Source organism: Hetaerina americana, unplaced genomic scaffold (assembly GCF_022747635.1).
Source record: "Hetaerina americana unplaced genomic scaffold, ioHetAmer1.1.p SCAF_11, whole genome shotgun sequence".
Lineage (NCBI taxonomy): Eukaryota > Metazoa > Arthropoda > Insecta > Odonata > Calopterygidae > Hetaerina > Hetaerina americana.
Genome location: NW_027286181.1, coordinates 40,070,143 through 40,088,491, shown reverse-complemented (window position 1 = coordinate 40,088,491; position 18,349 = coordinate 40,070,143). Strand labels below are relative to the sequence as shown.

The following is an 18,349-nucleotide window of genomic DNA, read 5'->3' as shown; positions in this document are numbered from 1 at the left end:
TCGATCTTAACTTAGGTTAAGGAAAGTCGAAACGATGCCCAAAATCCTTCCCCGCATAGCCTCAGAGGCGCACATGAGAGGGTGAAGACATTATTCCGTTACGCTTATGAGACTACGCACACCTTCCTTAAGTCCTTCAAATTTCTTTTTGAACCCCTTTTAATGAAATATACTTATCCCTAAGAATAGAGAATCGCGTGTAACTTTAATGGCAATGGTATACGTTTCATTTTCCCGAACTAGGTGTCTACGAATTTTTTCCATGAAATTTAGAATAAGCATTCTGGTACGAATGATGCACGAGTTAACGAAGTTTAGGCAAGATATTTTGATAGCTTTTTTAGTGGCGAGCTACAATATGGATTCATTTTAATGGGTACATACTTTAACTAGACCATTAGAGTGCTTTGTAGAAGTACGACGGGCCTTCGCGAAGCTTTCGAAAGCCACCTACGTCGCCCCTGTATTGTATGCACGGTATGATTTGAAAAATAGGTGTCGGTGGTGTGACCTCCTTGCCTGCTAACCCACACGCGTCTTCGTGAGTTTTCCTCCATCCAGACCCTCGTTGTTTGCATATGCCCTCGTTTTGCCATGTTTGTAATCCGATATAAAAGGCGAAATCATGGATGTTTTTAAATGAGTGACTAGTTAAACAATAGAGATGTTATGGCTTTATCGGAGTCGAAAGATTGTCGAGAAAATATTTTCTAAGTATACAATTCATTCAACAATTGGAATGAGATTTGAATTTTTTAGATATACAATCAATACCTCTGAATAATTTTAACGAGAATTAATCAAGAGGTACTGTCTTAGTTTGCTCTTATATATATATATATATATATATATATATATATATATATATATATATATATATATATATAGTACAATACACAGTAACACAATATAGAAACACAAAAAAAGAGAACACTCACACGTATTTTCTTGATATTTCGACGGAAACAATCCGTCTTCCTCTGAAGATATAGAAGTAATGACTGCTGGAATTGTCGAGGTGAGGGGTGCGAGAGAAAGGGAAGGGGGCCAGGGGAAGGGGAGAACGGGAGGCGAAGGAGGGGTGAAAGGAATGGTTGGGGAGAGGAAAGGGAGAGGGAAGGGGTGGAATTGACACAAAATCGGAAAATAGAACAACATGCTCACCGCAACTATTGCAACATACGAGACTCATGTTTCAACCTACAAAGTATTGATAAAGACCACGTAAGTCAAAACAAAGGCCACGTACACCAAATATTTATATATATATATATATATATATATATATATATATATATATATAAATCTAGGAGATGAAGAGATTTTGGAGGCCTCGGGAAGAGATACAACATGGATCATAAGCCGTAATATGCATTTATGATGATCAAAAATAAAAGATTATGTTAAATATAATTGTATACCTGATTGATATATAAATCTTAATTTTTCTCGTATGATGGGCTATACTTAAAACGTTAATGAGGCGGGAATGACTACACTCCACCTAACCCCTTTAACTTTCCTCCCTCGAGTTAAAGAACATAGGGATCAAGCAAGCGACGGGATTATCCATGGCACGGTGCGATTAAAGAGATTAGGCATCTCGATTGCCTCGAAGGTCGAGGCTAAGTGGAGCGTTCGAGCCTCCGCTCTCCCTTTGGGCCGTAACGAAAGCCAATAAGAAAACTAATCAGAGGAGCAAGCGGAATGCAGTGTCCATTTTGGCGGAGGAATTGGAAGCTTGGGTGAATCCAGAATGATACTCTGAGGAAAATCCCGTTTCAGGAAAAAGAAATCGATTGGAAGAACTAGTGGGTGAGGTCAGTGAACATGAAAGTAAGCATATTATCGCTCTACCAAATATTATGGTTGCTTACAGTGCGTAATTTCCAGCTTTAATGTCTTGCTTGGCCGTTAGTCCAAACACTGGATACCGAATGTGTCCATGATAAAACCCATGTGCTATCTATGTTAATGGGGCAATAACAAAACAAAAAATTGTTTTTTTTAATTTTCCACAATAGTTTTTAGGGTTGGAAAATTTTATGCATGTATAACCTTCTTCAAGTTAAGTAAAGCCTCCCCTGATACTAACGCCTAATATCTATTGAATGAATAATTAAACAAGTTAAGAATGATAAGGCCATTGGTTTGGATATTAAGCCTCCACAAAATACTGATCGTTTAAAGTCATCTTACACAATTAGGTTAGTTACCTACATACTTTAGGCATAAATTTTTAATTACTAGGTACCTATTTCTTAATCTGAAAATATAAGAGGAGTATAAACTAAACTTATTACGTCAATGAGTTTTAAAGTAAAACTTACCATTCAAAATGTGGACGCAACTTTTATTTATACGAATATTTTAAATTATCTTTATCATTACTTAGCACACGATTTGAATTGAACTATGATATCTATTGACGAATTTTTATTCCGCGCATGTGGGAATTCGGAGGTTTGATTGAAGACACCGTCGATAGGATTTTCTTTTATAATGGACGCCGGCTGAGGACGATTTGAAGCAAAACCGTCTCATTGCTTATTTATACGCTTCGGGCAGAATGAATCCATGCAGGAAGCTGCCCTCATTATTATTTGATGAAATGACTTCTCGACGTTTTCCACGGGCACTCCAGCCCATTTAATTTAGTTTGAGAAAAATCTCTCCCGGTCCTAAAAATGAGACAGGAGAAATAAGGGTTGATAGAGGATTGTATTTTGAGCTGTACTGAGGAATATAATCTTGAATAGTTCTTCCTGTTTTCATTCATAAAGGTTAATTAGATTTTCATTAATCTCAGTATTTTCTCTTTGAGTACCACGTTAACGTGACTGAATACAATTTTGTCCTCGACAATGAGCAAGAGGACTTTGGATTAGTTTCGGTCCTGATAGCTGGCCGTTATACAATATTCTCTTTTGGAAGAGGTGATTACTACCTTTCCATTATGCATATAACGCTTCCCTTCTTCTGGATGGGAGACTCATGCCATTTATCTATGATATGATTCTGTAAGTTGAAATTTAGTGCTTAAGTAAAGTGTTACATGTCTAAACCTCATCCTAAATAGACCCTCCTGTAGTAAATTATCATCAACAATGTTGTCAATCGTTTCCTTGTAAATACTACCAGTTGATGTGGATGAATTAGTCTTGTTTTAGGAAAGTGCGTGCACAAATTGAAGGAAAAAATGTTTAGTTAATGTTTAGTTTACAATGGGGTTGGAGAGCTGAAAGCTTCTGAAGTGAGCAGAAAAGCGTAATTAAACATTTAAAAAAGTGATCACTTGAACACGATTTTTTTCATTATTCTATGAAATTCTGCAAATTATGTTCAACCACGGTCATATATTCAAGTTTAGTAGTTTTAAAAAATCATTTTTGAATTCAGTGTCAGTTTAATGCAGTTAATTCTGAGGTCTATTGTGGATAAATGAACTATTAGAGGACGTAAATAGGTGGGTACGTGAATAATCGAGGTATTTCGGTTCCATAACTTAAGTTTTTCTAGATACACCCAATATTAATAAATTAATCAGAATAATCCTTCCCGTTTAACGTTCAGTGAGTGAAATCAAAAATATATTCCTGATATATTTGTTTGCACTAAATCCCTTAGGTAAAATGCACGGTGTACACAATTCATTTTCAACTTCATTGCTAAAGAGATATCCTACCACTTTATGAAAGAGATTTAATCTGTAGTTTAACCTTTGCTCAATAAGTGTTTCCCAACCTAGTTTCTCTGATAATTTAGCCATACAACTCAGTAAATCATAACAACGTTTTATGAATCTAGCTACTCTCCACTACACGCGTTATAATTAACCAATCCGACTTCATGAGGATCCCGTATACTAGCAGCATATTTTAATGGGTCCTAACTAGCATGAAAATGCATGATGATTAAAAAGTCACGTTTAAGTTCTATCTCGTCAAACTTTATCAATTCGGGCATTAATTTGAGAAAATAAATGGCGATTTATGTGAAGATGTGCAATTTCTTTCTTTTCTCATCATATCCTCTTTAACCTGCGTAATCATGCGCCGATGCGTTTCAAAGTGGGATCTAGAAGAGATATTACATTCATTAGGAAACCTTGGAGTAATCTTTGGAGTATGCGAGTATTACACTGAATGAGATTCAGAACCATTATTACGAAGGCGCTACAATATTATTGAGGAATTATTTATACTTTTGTGTAAACGCAACGTTTAATAACCAAATACTGTTATCAATCTTATTCATCAAGTATACATGGTTTGTATAACATGCATTGCGAAAAGTTTTGGAATAATACTATATATACTTCAGATATTGCAACCAAGCTTCAAAATTTATCAAAGTGCATCTTTTGAGCGTGAGCACACTTTTTGCAGCGATTTTTCCACGACTTGAAGGCGATACCTGGTAGGCGGATTCCGGAAGGCCCTTAAGGGTATACGTTCACGTTCCTTTGATGGCACTTGAGATCCCATGGTGGCCTTCTTTGAGGAAGGGTTTCACTTCTGGTAATAGGAAATAGTCTGCTGGTGCCAAGTCGGGACAGTCAAAAAAGTCGTATTTCTTCCTCAACGCGTTAAAGTTATATTATAAAATTAATAATGATGTGCACTGTCATCTTATCAGTGTCAATACGATCTAAAATCATGCCGCACACTTAAGCAACAGTCTAAAATTCTGCATTTTACGTACACGTTGAACGTTGTCGTCGGTTCTTGATGTCCATCGCGGAGCTCGTCCTCCGCACTCTCTCAGCCATCTTTGAAGAGCTTGCAACACTTAGAAACTGCAGTTTGTGACATGCTTTCATACTTAAACACTTGGAAAATCATGCACAACGTCTCTGTACTTGATTTACCCAGTCAAACACAAAATTTGATGGCGTACCACCGTTCAATTGTTCGCTGCATTTTGCGCTTGCAACGAATCACTCAACAGAGGTTCACAAAAAACACGATCTAGACTGAACAAACGCTTGCAGACGATGGGCTAGGGTTAAAGGTCAGATCCCAGTCATCGAGCCTACGCCGTGCGAGCGGGCTGCGACATACGGTCACGTCGGAAAAGAAATGATCTCAATATTCCTTGTATACTTCATTGTTCTTTCGGAAAAAGAATTTTTTAGACATTTTCTCTTTCCTGAAAGGCTCTAAACTGAAATTTTTACCCAATTAAATAGCTCGTCTTTTATGAAAGATATATAAGATGGTTTAGATCTATATTAAATAAATGACATTTATAAATTTATTCCATCTATTTAAAGTTTTGATTTACATCATGCACTGGGCATTATCCTCGCTCAAAGTTCAAGTAGTACATAATTAAAACATTTTAGGATCCTACCGGTCCTTAATTAAATTAGCCAAAAATAGTTCCTTGAGTGGCATTACTGTCAGTGAATAACGTTTTATTTATGGCTTCAATTCGTATCTACGCGGTTGGTTTTCTCCAAGGAGTGTGCAAGCCATCCGTTTTCCTATTCCGCAAACAAACCACAATTACTCTCTGTTATGGTGTATTGAAGTGGAAGGTTAATTTGTGTATCTCGAGAGACACAAGGTAAAGGGGATGAAAGAGGGATTCCCAATCCAGGCCGACGTGACGGAGCGACTGTGGGGAAATTAGGCGGGGTTCTACTTGTAAGAACACCTCTGTATGGAGGCATAGATTGCGGTGCGGGATACAGACGAGCGTAACAGTTTACACGCTCGATAATGGGTCGTACGCAACGTGAAAAGCGAACCGTCTCATCTGTTACTCGCTGAATCGCGCAGGCGAGCATTGGGTTTCGAGAGCCCTCTTGCGTTTTCGGTAAACAGTCGGTGTGCTCATTTCACACCGCTATAACCGATGTAGGCACTCCTCAGGTGCGGGGGACATCCCATCTGTTTATAAATCGATTGAAGGGGTGATTTCTGATAGGCAAGAAGATTTTTTTGCGATTTCAGATCATCGGTGGGAGGTTGAGAAATACTTCAGAACGTTAGCTTTATTGCCGTGATGGTACACGAGATGACACCACCGAAATAGCTCTTCAAGTAATTGAGTCTCCTCAGCGATCAATAACATTCGAGCGCTCTTGAGCGGTTGTCATCGAATTATTTCGCATACATAGGCACTCTTGATGTGCGAAGTGAGAATTTTATTTTGAATGATTATCAGGGGAGACGACCGATAGCAGAGGTTATTTGAGCCAGAAGGGATAGGTTGGTAATACGGTATGGGTAGGATATTCAGGGAATTGAGGGTGGAGAGAAACTCGGAGTTGGCGTTGGCTACTCTCAACGAAAGGCGCCAAGGGATCCACAATTTAACGTCCCATTCGACAGACGGCGTGCTCACTTGAAATTCTCTCCATATATCACCCCAGATAAGAGATCGGGTCACCGCTGAAAAATCCTGCCCCCAACGAGATTCACGCCCCGGCCTTCGGGGTGGAAAGCCAGTACCTTAGCCATCGCACCATCCAAATCCCCATCCTATTTGTCCTATTAGTGTGGTCGTTTTTAGCCAAAAATAGAATTAAAACACTGTACCATTAATTGCCTTTTAATTTTGTTATGCCTAAAAATGCATATACTACGAATTAATACAAAATTATATGAGCGAGGAGAAAAACCGGTTGCTTTTGACATTATGGGTTGAAACCTTACAGAAGACCGCACCCAATTGTTAAAGGAAGATTTCTAACAACTATTTACCTCGAGTATTCTTTTAACATCCTCTTTCCTTGTCCTACATTATTTCTTCCTTCACTTCTTCCTAACTTCTGCCTACTTTCATACTGTCTATAAAGCTATTTTATTCACTCTCCCCCATCTCCAACAAATATCCTCCCTTCCAGCAAGGCCCTCAACATAATATATTTTTCAATATTTCCTCCGTTCTATTTCTTCCCTTTTTTTCAGATTTCTCCTCTTAGCCTCCTCTCTTTGCCCATCCTTTTTGAAACCTCAGGGTTTGTCTTCCTCTGCGTGCACCTTATTTACTCCATTCCCAGCCACATCCAGATTTCAAAAGCCTTCAATCAACGCTTATTCTCTCGCCTCAAAGACCAGGTCTAACATCCAGAAAGCCCTAGGTTCCATAATAAAGTCTTTGATATTCTCGCCTTCGGTTCATCCCATGCTAGCATTAATGTTTTCTCAGCATGTATGAAGGGTGCTGGCGATAACGGTCAACCGTGTCTCACTACTCCACAAATCAATGCCCATCCAGATTCTCTCTCTGCTACCCTTAAAAGTACCTCCTAATTAATGTTTAAGTTTCGAATAAGTCGCCTATCCCTCCAGTCTACACCCGTATTCCACAATATCTCTATTAACTTTGCCCACACTTCTCGGTCGAACCCCTCCTCGAAATCCTTGAAGCCCACAAACGTATCCTGGTATATTCGAAGCTCCTTTCAACTGATTTTCTCATCATCGCAATGGCATCACGTCTTTCTCTCCCCTTCAGTAAGTCAAAATGTTCTTCGCCAAAGTAGTTGTTTTCCCTATTTTATAAACTCGCTTAATGTTTCTCATGATCACCTTTGCTACACATGAAATTTAATTTATCATTCTATAATTTGCAACTTACAGCTGCATTGTACTTTTTAGGGAAAAGAATCAAAATTGATCAAAGAAAATTTCTGGCCAAGTTCATTCATTTCGCATTATTTTTGCGTATAAATTCAAATGTTTCCTCCTTCCACTTTCCCTACACTCATTGGGATTTTTGTGGAATTATCATCTATCCTACTACCTTGTACATCTCCCTTAGCCCTTTTTCTATCTCGTTTTCATGTATCCTGACTCAATGTATCTTCATCAACGTTAATTTCCTTTGCTATTTTAACTGCCTGCCCTATTATTTTTACAATAAAGCTCCACTACGTATTCTTTCAACCGTTCCTGAATCTTATCTGCTGTACCTTCTTCCATACCGCTTGTACTTTTCTAGTGTGCAAAATTTTTCCATATAATCATACTGATCTTCACACCACATTTTCTTGGCCATAGTAGTTTCTCGCCTAAGTTTATCATATATCTCTCAGTATTCATAGTCATCACCCCGGTTCTGTGTACATCTACTTTTGTTTTCTTCTTACATCCATCCTTTAAGCCATCCATTCGTCCTCTTCTTTCATCCGTTCTCGCTTGATAATGGCGAATAAATTCTCTACCATTCCTATTGTTTCCAATGCTGCTGCCATATCTATCCAATTCATTAGCCACTCACCTTTCCCAACCGTTTTCACTGTTCAAATGTTGATCTTTATTAAGTTTTTATTCGTACTTTCTTATTTTTACCCTTGTTAAACCTTCAAGATTCAACTTTAGCTTTCTTCCACCCTCTACTCTTTTTAAAATTTTAATTAGATTTCATGATAAATAATGTGTGTTCAACATCTGCACCAGCCCTCGGGAAGCTGTGTCAGCTGATGGGGCTGTTTCAAAATATTTGCCGAGCGCTGATATTATCATGCTTGTATTTACACTTTTCTCCAAGCATCTTTCATGTTTACTTACGTCTAATATGACGCATGACCCAAGAGTTATTTGTAATCAAACCTCTTCTTTTGCAGAGTTCAAATGTCTTCTCTCCGCAATAATTTCTAATTTCGAAAACGCACGCCCCCTACCTCTATCCCATCGCTCCATTCACCTAACACTGCGTTCCAAACACCCATTACAATAGGTGTATCCTTCATAAAAACTTCCAAATTATTTCATCTAATGGTCATACAAACTGTCTATTTCTTCCTGCCGGTGACTACATGTCAGCGTACACACCTAGATTAGGTTGTTTGGGTCCGCTTTTGTCCACTCTATTTTGGCTCTATTCCTCACCGTTGCTCTCGCTCCTTTAACCCCTGCTGTCTCCCAATCTCACCTCAAACAAGCCCAACATATCCTCATATCCGTTCTTAAGATATCTCTTGATGTTTTCTAGCTTCCTTGTCTTAAATATCTTTATAATATTCCATGTACCTATCCTAACCGTTACAATCCTCTTTTAGGGCTTCTTTTCTTGTTATTTCAAATCGGTTGTACAAGGCTTTCATGTGTAATAACGATCGAGGAGGCCTTGCCTTTCCCTCTGACAAGTACTCACCCAGTCCGGTAGACTGAGTCCCGTAGCTGCCAGAAATCATTTTCTTTTTGTCTATATTTATCATGAGAGTGATAATTAAGCTGGTTTCCGTTACCTTCCTCAGTGGTGGTTAAAACGTTACACCATTTTTAAAATGGTTGCCACACAAACACCTCACTAAGGAACCGAAGCAGCGTGGACTAACTATCGTCTGTATCCTACCATACGACCTATCTAGCTGGTATGGGTGACCCTCCCAGGAGCAATATCATTACGTCCGCCTGGACAACTATAGGTGTCAGCGGAACGCACAAAGTCACTTCTACCAATTCCGGCACTTCCACCACGTCACGGTCTTAGTCCATAGTGGGGAAATAAAATACGTCATTTGTAAAATGTCTCTGGACATAAAATTTACTAGGCTCAATGGGAAACTGGCTCTGATGTGCTTCATTATTGATCGTTTCGAGTCACCAAGACCAGGCCCCATTGACGGCATTTTTGCTCTCTTTATAAACCTGAATATATATAAAAATAAACTTATAAACTCTTTTCGTAATGGTGCCTAATAAGAGTTTAATTAGTTAGGAAAACTAATTCCATACTTTCCCTGTATCGACTTATTTGGTTCGACTATCAGCGGTGAGGTAAAATTAATTCATATTTCTAATGACATTTTTCATAGAGTTCACAGTTTGTTGATTGAAAGACAGATCACCTTTTCATATCTAGGGAATAGGATCCAAGTCTATCCCAATATTTGGCAGGATAAATACTATAGAGCGAGTTAATTACACGTCAATATTTTGATTTCAGAAGTGTTCGATAGTATTCGATACCTGTTAGAGTTTTGGCTGCCGATTTATATGAATTTCCGAAGACAGAATTTTAAAACCTTCATCTGTGTATACATCAAATGTATATAAACTTACACTCAATACATTTCTTTGCTAAAACGACTTATGCTTCTGATTAAGAATCTTTTAAAAATGTTAGAGCGTTGGAAAAGAAAAAACAATATATAATTTATTTCCATCGGTTTTATGTAATACTTAACGCATTTCCTATTGTTTTATTGTTAAAAACATGATATTCGCTGCTTTCTTTCATTCAAATTCCCGATAAAAAATGTATCATTCATCTCCTATATGTGAGTATTCTTTCCAAAATATAATAGAGCGGAGACAAAGAGGACATAGCTCTCAGACAATAGTAAAGTGAGGTCAAAATGTCATTCAATTTCAAATACTGATTGTATTTTTACAGTCTTTGAACACATGCACATGCAGTTGACCACGTAACATATGTATTGTAAAGAAATTCAATTTAAAAATTTCCATATAAAATACATAAATCTCACGGACGTGAGTCCCACAGTCCTTTGTGGAGAGAGATTCAAGCTGCAGAAAAAGAAAGAAATGGAACGCTGCTCTCGAATTAGAATTGAGACCCCTGTGGACTTGTGACTTTTTGAGGCTGCCAGCGCTTCCGTTAGCCCTGCTGTACGGATCCGAATCTCTATCAGTCTTTGAAGTCTAAGAGTCAAGAATCAAAAGACCAAAGCGATAGAAAGCAAGTAACATCCACTCTCGGCGGAAGTGAAACTTAATCGGAAAAGCTCCCCGGTAAAAGTAGAAGTCTTCAAAGGTGATCCGCTCAAATTTTCGAAAGATTTTGCCTCCAACGTTGTTTCATTATTTTGAAATGGATCTACCAAATCGTTTAAAATCAAAAATTCTGAAAACTCACTAATTTAATAAACATTGCATAAATTACATACCCTTCACTGTTCCTATTTAAACCAAATTTCTCAAATGAATATTCCATGACCAATGTCTTTATCGACCTCATGATCATTATCCTATTAGACATCGTCATGTAATAAATACGTGCATAATGTTTATAATATCACGAATCTAGTAAAAATTATATTTTTAGTATAATATTCCATAGAATCTCAATAGCATACCTATTTTTTAAATTATTATAATTAATAATATAAATCACTTATGGTTATAATTTTATCTTTTTTTGCCCCAAAGTAGCCACTGGTACTGGTACATTTCCATATTTTATTGAAATTTATAGACATATGCTAACCAATTGGTACACTCACTGTCTTTATTGACGGCGAAATCAGATTCTCATAGTGTTTTCTTTCATTTAACCGCGATTACATTAAAAACAATGGAAATACAATCAAAATACTCAAGCTCTAGTTAGAGGAGCTTCTGGGCGGGAATTGAACCCGCGTCATCTAGAACGGCCGACAAGGGCCTTGCCTCGCTGCCAGTGAGACCGCAGTCTTAATCATGTCGAATAACTAATAATGAAGATTCTCCGAGCAATGAAATGGCAACAATAAGCGATTGAGATACTGATAATATCATGATGATCATAAATAAATGAGCTGTTTTTGGCCTTATAAATTTTTAATATAAACTCATAAATTTACATGCATGAAAATATGTAGGTCATTTGATGACATTTTAAACCCCCACTGACTGGCTGATAGTAAAATTTCATATAATTCATAAACCACCATAATAATTTCAGGCTCATTTTCTTATCATAGCGCATCTCTTATTTTAATTATTACATTTCGTTGTCATGCACTCAGCGTAAGTTGGGTCATTTAAATTTTATTCAGCTATATGATGCTTTAGATTGAATAAATATTTTTTATTCTTTAATTAAGACATGGATATCAAGCCAAACTTGTTTTGGTAAAAAAAAAAAGATTTCGTATTTTTTAAGCCTATCACTAGCAGGTTCTTTAAAAAGTTCAATGAACAGTTTCATAGTAGTTTGACATAATTATATATGTGGACCTTTTTGTTAAAACGTATATTCAACTTTATCACATGTAGTTCAGTGAGAAATCATTCATTTTTAAATGCATAGTTTAATGAAGATGAAATAATAGCTACATTCTTCAAATAAGTCATCTCAAAACGTAAAAACACCTTATTTATTCATTTTCATCATTATCGCACAATTATATGCAGTAGGCAATTGCCTCTTAGCCTTCCTACCCTACCCAAGCCTGAAATCACACCGATTTCCTGACTGACTTACGATGAGTTATCAATAAAAGCCTGTAACACGAAGGAACACGACTCTTCCAAAACGTGTTTAGCTATCAATCGCTCCATGACCGTATTTGCGCACGGATAATGCCGCCGTCCGAAGGCCGAACCCGATCTCGGAGTTAGAGCGTCTAACAGACCGTGGTCAGGGAGGCAGGGAATGTGTGTGGATGCGTGCTTTTGTATGTGTATATGTGCGAGTGAGTGTGCGGATAGAATCGCATTATGCAGTTACATCCAGTAACCGCGTCCGCTTCCCAACTCCCTTCCTCCTCCTATCCCTCCCACCCCACACCCCAATCCCTCGGCGGACCATGGCTAATCTGCATGCAAGGGGACTTCATTAGCACCTAATTGTTTCTGCTCCGCGTGGTCTGGCAAGGGACGGGAAGGTACGGGTGAAGAAGTCCGCGGAAAGTGGGGAGGAAGGAAAGTTGTCGCCAATGCTCGAGGTTGGGTGTGAAAGGGGGCGGGCGGAATGGAGAGTGCGGGGTTTTTTGGTGAATAGAGGAGGTCGTGGATCGGGAAATGTTCATTTCTTAGTCATTTCACGCGACACGCTTGCGATACGGAGGCGACGCGTGAGAGCGGACGGTCGCCATGAAAAAATAACGGTAGAAAAAGAAGACGGCTAAAAATAAAGATGCTTCTAATTGAGACGAAGTTAGAGAAAAATGTGAGCTCGTGTGCGGGAAAATGTTTGCCAAGCGGTCGTCGGAAAGCTAGAGAATGGTCGACGCTGATGAAGCAGAATCGTGGAGCGTGCGAGCTACGAAAGGGGATGCGTTGCAGTCGCTCATCAATTCCCTTTTTACTTACTGCCAACACTCGCACATTCGTAAAACTGATTTCGCGAATTATTATGCAACACAGAACGGAGAATACGGAGGACAAATTCATTTATTTACTACGGTACCAGAAAACTTAAAAACAACCCCATTTGAACATTTTCAATCCTCAGTTCATTTGTATTCTCGTTTTTAATACCCTTAACAATAGATTGTACATTAATGCTATTTAATTGCTCAAAGATGTTTAAACAGAAATTAACAGTAAATATGTATGAATAGCTTGAACATGAAAATATGACACTTCTCCTCTGAAAACTTAATTATATCAATTCATTTTACAAGCGAAACTTAGCTTTTTAAGGAATTATAGGTAGTATAAAATATAAGGTAGCATAGGAATTCTAGTTTGAGGTTTACTGAACGAAATTTGTTTTAATCATTTCATATTCTGGTAAAATGCCGGAAAAAATTAATCATAAGTAACTCTTCCGATTAAAAATATTTTGCCCGACTTAATTTTCCTTCACCGAAGGAACGATTCGCATTGACTTCCATGGGTTTATTACCGACGCCATCCCGTCTCGAAAGCAATTCCATTTGTTAAAGTTTCAATTTGATTCCGTTTGTCGTATTCTGAATTTGGAGGAAACCCGTCACCTCTGGAATGTATGCAGAAATTTCCCTAGAAGGGAAACAGAAAAAAATGTTTTCCTTCGCCTGGATAATCGCCTCGGTTTTTTCCCCCTGAGCCACGGAACGCACCCTTGGGCGCCGCCCTTTAACGAACTCCTGCCTCGGTTGTATGTAAATTTAAGCAGGCTTGTTCTCACAAGGGAACAAGAGGTCGAGAGGGTGTTGTAAGGAAGATGGGATCGGTAGTGTTCACAGCGATACAGTTCTATCGGCAAGGGAAATATGGTGGTTTGCAACGTGGCGGCGGGGAAACGGAAGGAGAGTCGGGAAGGGGGGCCGGAGATCGAAAACCGACTTAAACTTAACCCTCCGCCCGCACGCATTCACGCAGCGACCCCGGCGTCACACCGCATACTCAGGCGTTCGATTTGTACCTGCGCCAGTGGCCGAGCAAACGCCGCTGAAGTCACGGTGCGGCAGCGTTTAGGGGAAAGGGAATTGTGCCCCCAGGCATTGAAGCTCACGCCTTTATTGCCCCTACTCCCCATTCCAGGATCCGCATACTCACTGCCAATGATCCCCCGGTGCCCGGAGCGGGGATTGTCATTTAATTCCGCGCAAAAGTCGTAGGTGCTCAGCGTTAGCCACGAAGCGATGCCACTAGAGGACATTACCTCCTACTCTCTTGTGACTGTGTCAGCGATCAATGCAGGACTTGAGTAAAATAACTGAAAAACTCATATATTTCACGTTCCACATGGCTTCCTTAATTTACTCTGAGTCAATTGCGTCACATTGTAAGTATGAATGGAGGTTTATACTTATTGGGAACCGTTGTTTCCCATAATAAACGTTGGAATCTCATAACCTAGGTTTTACTTGAAGTCCTTTATCTACATTTACATCTACATGGTCCCCTCTGAGCCACCACCAGGGTGTGTGGTAGGGAGTACTTTGGTTGATTACTGTGTTCACACTTCGAACCATAGAAACTAAAATGATCAACTCGCAGGTAGGTTTGATAGGTTAGGTTAAAAACACCATAGCCATCTACGGTGTGTGAAATTCACAAATCAGGGTCAGTCAAAGATCAGGGGGGGGGTCAGTTAATTTCAATGTGCCTGTGGTTTCCCAAAAAGATTTGGTACGCGAAAAATCACACAACTCGGGTGAAACTGAGGGTGCCCAGAGGAATCGCCCGAAATTGAGCCTGGTCCCTCAGCTCAGCAGCCCGGCGCTCAACCTTCTGAACAACCCCTTCCCATCAAAATAAATTCTCACTATTAGAAATTAAGGCTTTTCAATTGACAATTGGTTGCTCATAAACAATTCCATGGTACTATCTGTTTAGGCATAGATTTTAAATATCTCCTGCCGAAGAAGCAAAATACTTGCGTTACAGTTAATTTAATTGTTTTAGGATTTTTTGACTGCAATTGCTCAATATTGTTCACCTGAAAGAAATATAATGTGTATGTTTCTTTATATGTCATCGATAAACGTTTTATGCATAGTATTAGCGATGATACAGGCATGATCTAACATGTTTAACCGTGGTAATTATCGCTTGAATTCATGCATCTTCGAACCAGTTGAATGGGATAACTCACTTTATTTTTTTCATCCATTTCTCTCAAATCAAAGGATATCGAAACCTTCGACCTGGAGGACTTCAAGTACAATTCCGTAAACATCACTGCATTCCGATTGGTGGACGTGGAGGAGCCAAGAGTTGCAGACGCCCTACGACAGATGGAGCGATTTCAACCAATCGGGCACTCCATTTTAAACAAGAGCGGGGTGATACAGGTGAGAGATTATCTTTCGAAATTTTTGCAAAACATTTTACATTTTATATTATTATTCAATTAATGTCAAGATATGAGGTCTTTAAAAGATACATGTAAGTTCTATAAGAGTAATGAATATACATTTTTTCCAGTCGTTTTATGTGAGAACTACATATATACATGTAAGTCAAAGAGCGGTAATTTCGTAACTTTTTTACACTATTCGAAAATGATCAGCCGTGAGGAGTTCACTTTTATTAATGATAGATTTGATTAACTTGTATAATTGATAAATGACAAACTCAGATACCTGCTTGCCATTGAAGACAATACAGCAATTAACCGTTAGTATGTTATTTCTAAATCAAATGCACGCGGTACTTGATTTTTATCCTAATTAGTTTTAAAATATTTATAAAGTACAATAATTTCTTATTTTTAACTCGTTGTTTTTATAAAAGAATCAGTCTCCTCCTTACAGAAATGTCTGGATGAAATCAAATTTGTTATGAAATTGTGCAAAATTTGCTTTCCATATTCTTAATCATTCTCAATGGCCTTCTCATTGAGAATTAATAAGATTATAAATAATGACCATATTTGACCTATGAATTTGAGGTATCCACTCATTAAATTTGACGATTTTTAATTGTTGTCCACCCTGATCGCATAATAATTAATTTGAATTCCATATATTGAGGGCGTTACAAAACGCATTTAATGTATTGTATTAAATTGTTTTGTGAAATGTTACAAATAGCCTTGAATAGCAAATCTTATTATCTTTAGTATTCGATTAAACTAACTCCGCACCTGCGACAGAGGTCCTTTAAAAATGAAAATAAATTTACCATATCTATTTTCAGCCCGCTTATCTTTAACAGAATGAAAATAGCGATTGGGTAGTACGTAAAAATCCCATTATAATAAAATATTTCAATTTAAATGTGGGTCACTGGTTTCCAGGCGTTCCTATTTTTCTATAATTTATTTTAAAAGCATAGTTTGATGATTCTGATACCGTATTTTTCGCATATCATTGAATTATCCCATTAACCTGTGCAAACAATATTTTCCACACATTATATTTGCATTCTGTGATTTTTCAGCTAACTCAATTCCCTCCTCTCCATATCGTATTTCTCTACATATAACATCTCCGCGCAATAAATAGGCGTCCGCACATAGATCATATTGATATTAAAATGATGGGTGCAAAATGCACATGCGTATATAGGTATGTATCTTTGTGTACCCAAGCACACGCAATCGTAAACGCATATTTTCTGTAAATGATAGGCTGGTATTTCCAATTTTAAAAGCATATTAGCCGGTTCAACCTATGATAATGCGGCTCAGGAGTTTCTCCCAAACTCTATTGATTGCCATTATTTTTCAATTGAATAGCGTTTCAAGCTTTTAATGTTTTAAAAATCAAACTCGGAGTATAATTTTTTGTATTTTTATGGAAGCTAGGGTCATAATGTAGGACAATAACACAGAATCGTTGCCGCGAAAGAATATAAAAATAAACGACAGTGATCTTCCCTTGATGAGTAATAAATTTCTCACTGTACATTTAAACTGACTATAAAGTAGTTTGTATTTTTTTATAATTAAACAAACTTAATATCCGAGAGTTAAAATTTGAAAAATATTCTCGAATGCTTTTATGTGACCATTTGCGAGGAACAGGAAGCTTTTTTCTTACTTTACTCAAGCATGAAAAAATAGGTGCAGAGTTACATTGATGAAGTTCTTGACAAAAAAAAACTCACTTTGACTTTTACACTCTACTATGCGAAAGTATCGAGAAAAATAGAAAAATTTCGCTATGCTATCAAAACATTCCTCGAGTGACGCGTGAAAGACTTCCGTTAACAATTTAGGTGATTAGAATTTTCACTTCGGTCTCGTCATGCGGTCGGCGGAGCAGACCGAACGAGGAGGAGCGATTTGTACCTGTCGATCTCTTTCCCTTATTTCAAAAGCCATCACTTTTCTCGCATTCCACACGGAGGAGGGAGCCGTCGATTTCCACCCACGGCCCTCCCTTCGCCGCCGAAGAAAAACGACACGGCGAGTCCCTTCGGACTAGGTCGACTTCTCGGCGTCCAGTCCCCCCTCCCTTCACTGGGATGGAATAAACCGCCACCCTATGATCCGTTCCCGCGGCCACCCGCTCCCCCGCTCCTTAAAGGGTCCTCCAGGAAGATGCGAGTCCCGTGAAAGACGGCAGCAGAACGATTTCTCTCCCAAACCCTTTCCCCGAGGGCGTGTGGGGATGGGAGGGGGAAGCCCATAAAAGTACACACACAACAACACGGGATAGTTGAAAGAGACCACTTCCCTGTCCCCCGGTCCTCTTTTCTTCCCATTCTCCCCTCTTCTAATTCTTATCTTTTCCTCCGTCGTCTCGGAGGCTCCCTGTTGGTCTTTATCATCTCGCAAGCATCCTTGTTTCATCCTTCCAAGGGACTCTCATCCGACGAGACGGCCCTATTACGTCTATTTGTCTCACTTTTTCGCACTATTCCCCACCCCTTCCATCCCCTCCTCCCTCGCCACCGCCTCCTGACCCAGTTCTTTATTTGACCGGGGTAACTCCACCATTAAAGAAAGGACGCCCTCCGTTGGAACCAGTTTGTCCCGTGGCAATCATTCTCGCGTCTCCTCCTCCAACCCTTCCCTGTCCCATTTCCGGCCCCCACTTCTTTGTAGCCTCATTTACCGAAGTCGTGGCTCACGGCAAAAGTCTGTTAAAGATCCCAACACTAATTTGGGTGCGCACTGACATCCTTGGAGTTTATCTCGCATTTTATCTTCAGGTTTTAATAGTCCCGAGTTCGAATCGGAACCTCTGCCCAAGTCAGATACACACAGCCTCTTTAATATGCTAGGTGACATGATGACTTTGAGGAGCGCATAGGTGGCGCAGTATTGGAAATTGATCCCA

The 18,349-nt window shown here is 38.9% G+C and overlaps 1 protein-coding gene across 1 annotated transcript in view; it reads left to right on the top strand.

Moving 5' to 3' along the window:
- Window positions 1-18,349, top strand: part of LOC139701162 (glutamate receptor ionotropic, kainate 1-like) — a 469,093-nt gene that overhangs the window by 394,252 nt on the left and 56,492 nt on the right. The window contains exon 6 of the mRNA XM_071599737.1: window positions 15,248-15,412. Coding sequence (XP_071455838.1) covers window positions 15,248-15,412 — 165 coding nt within the window. The remainder of the gene's footprint in view (window positions 1-15,247; window positions 15,413-18,349) is intronic.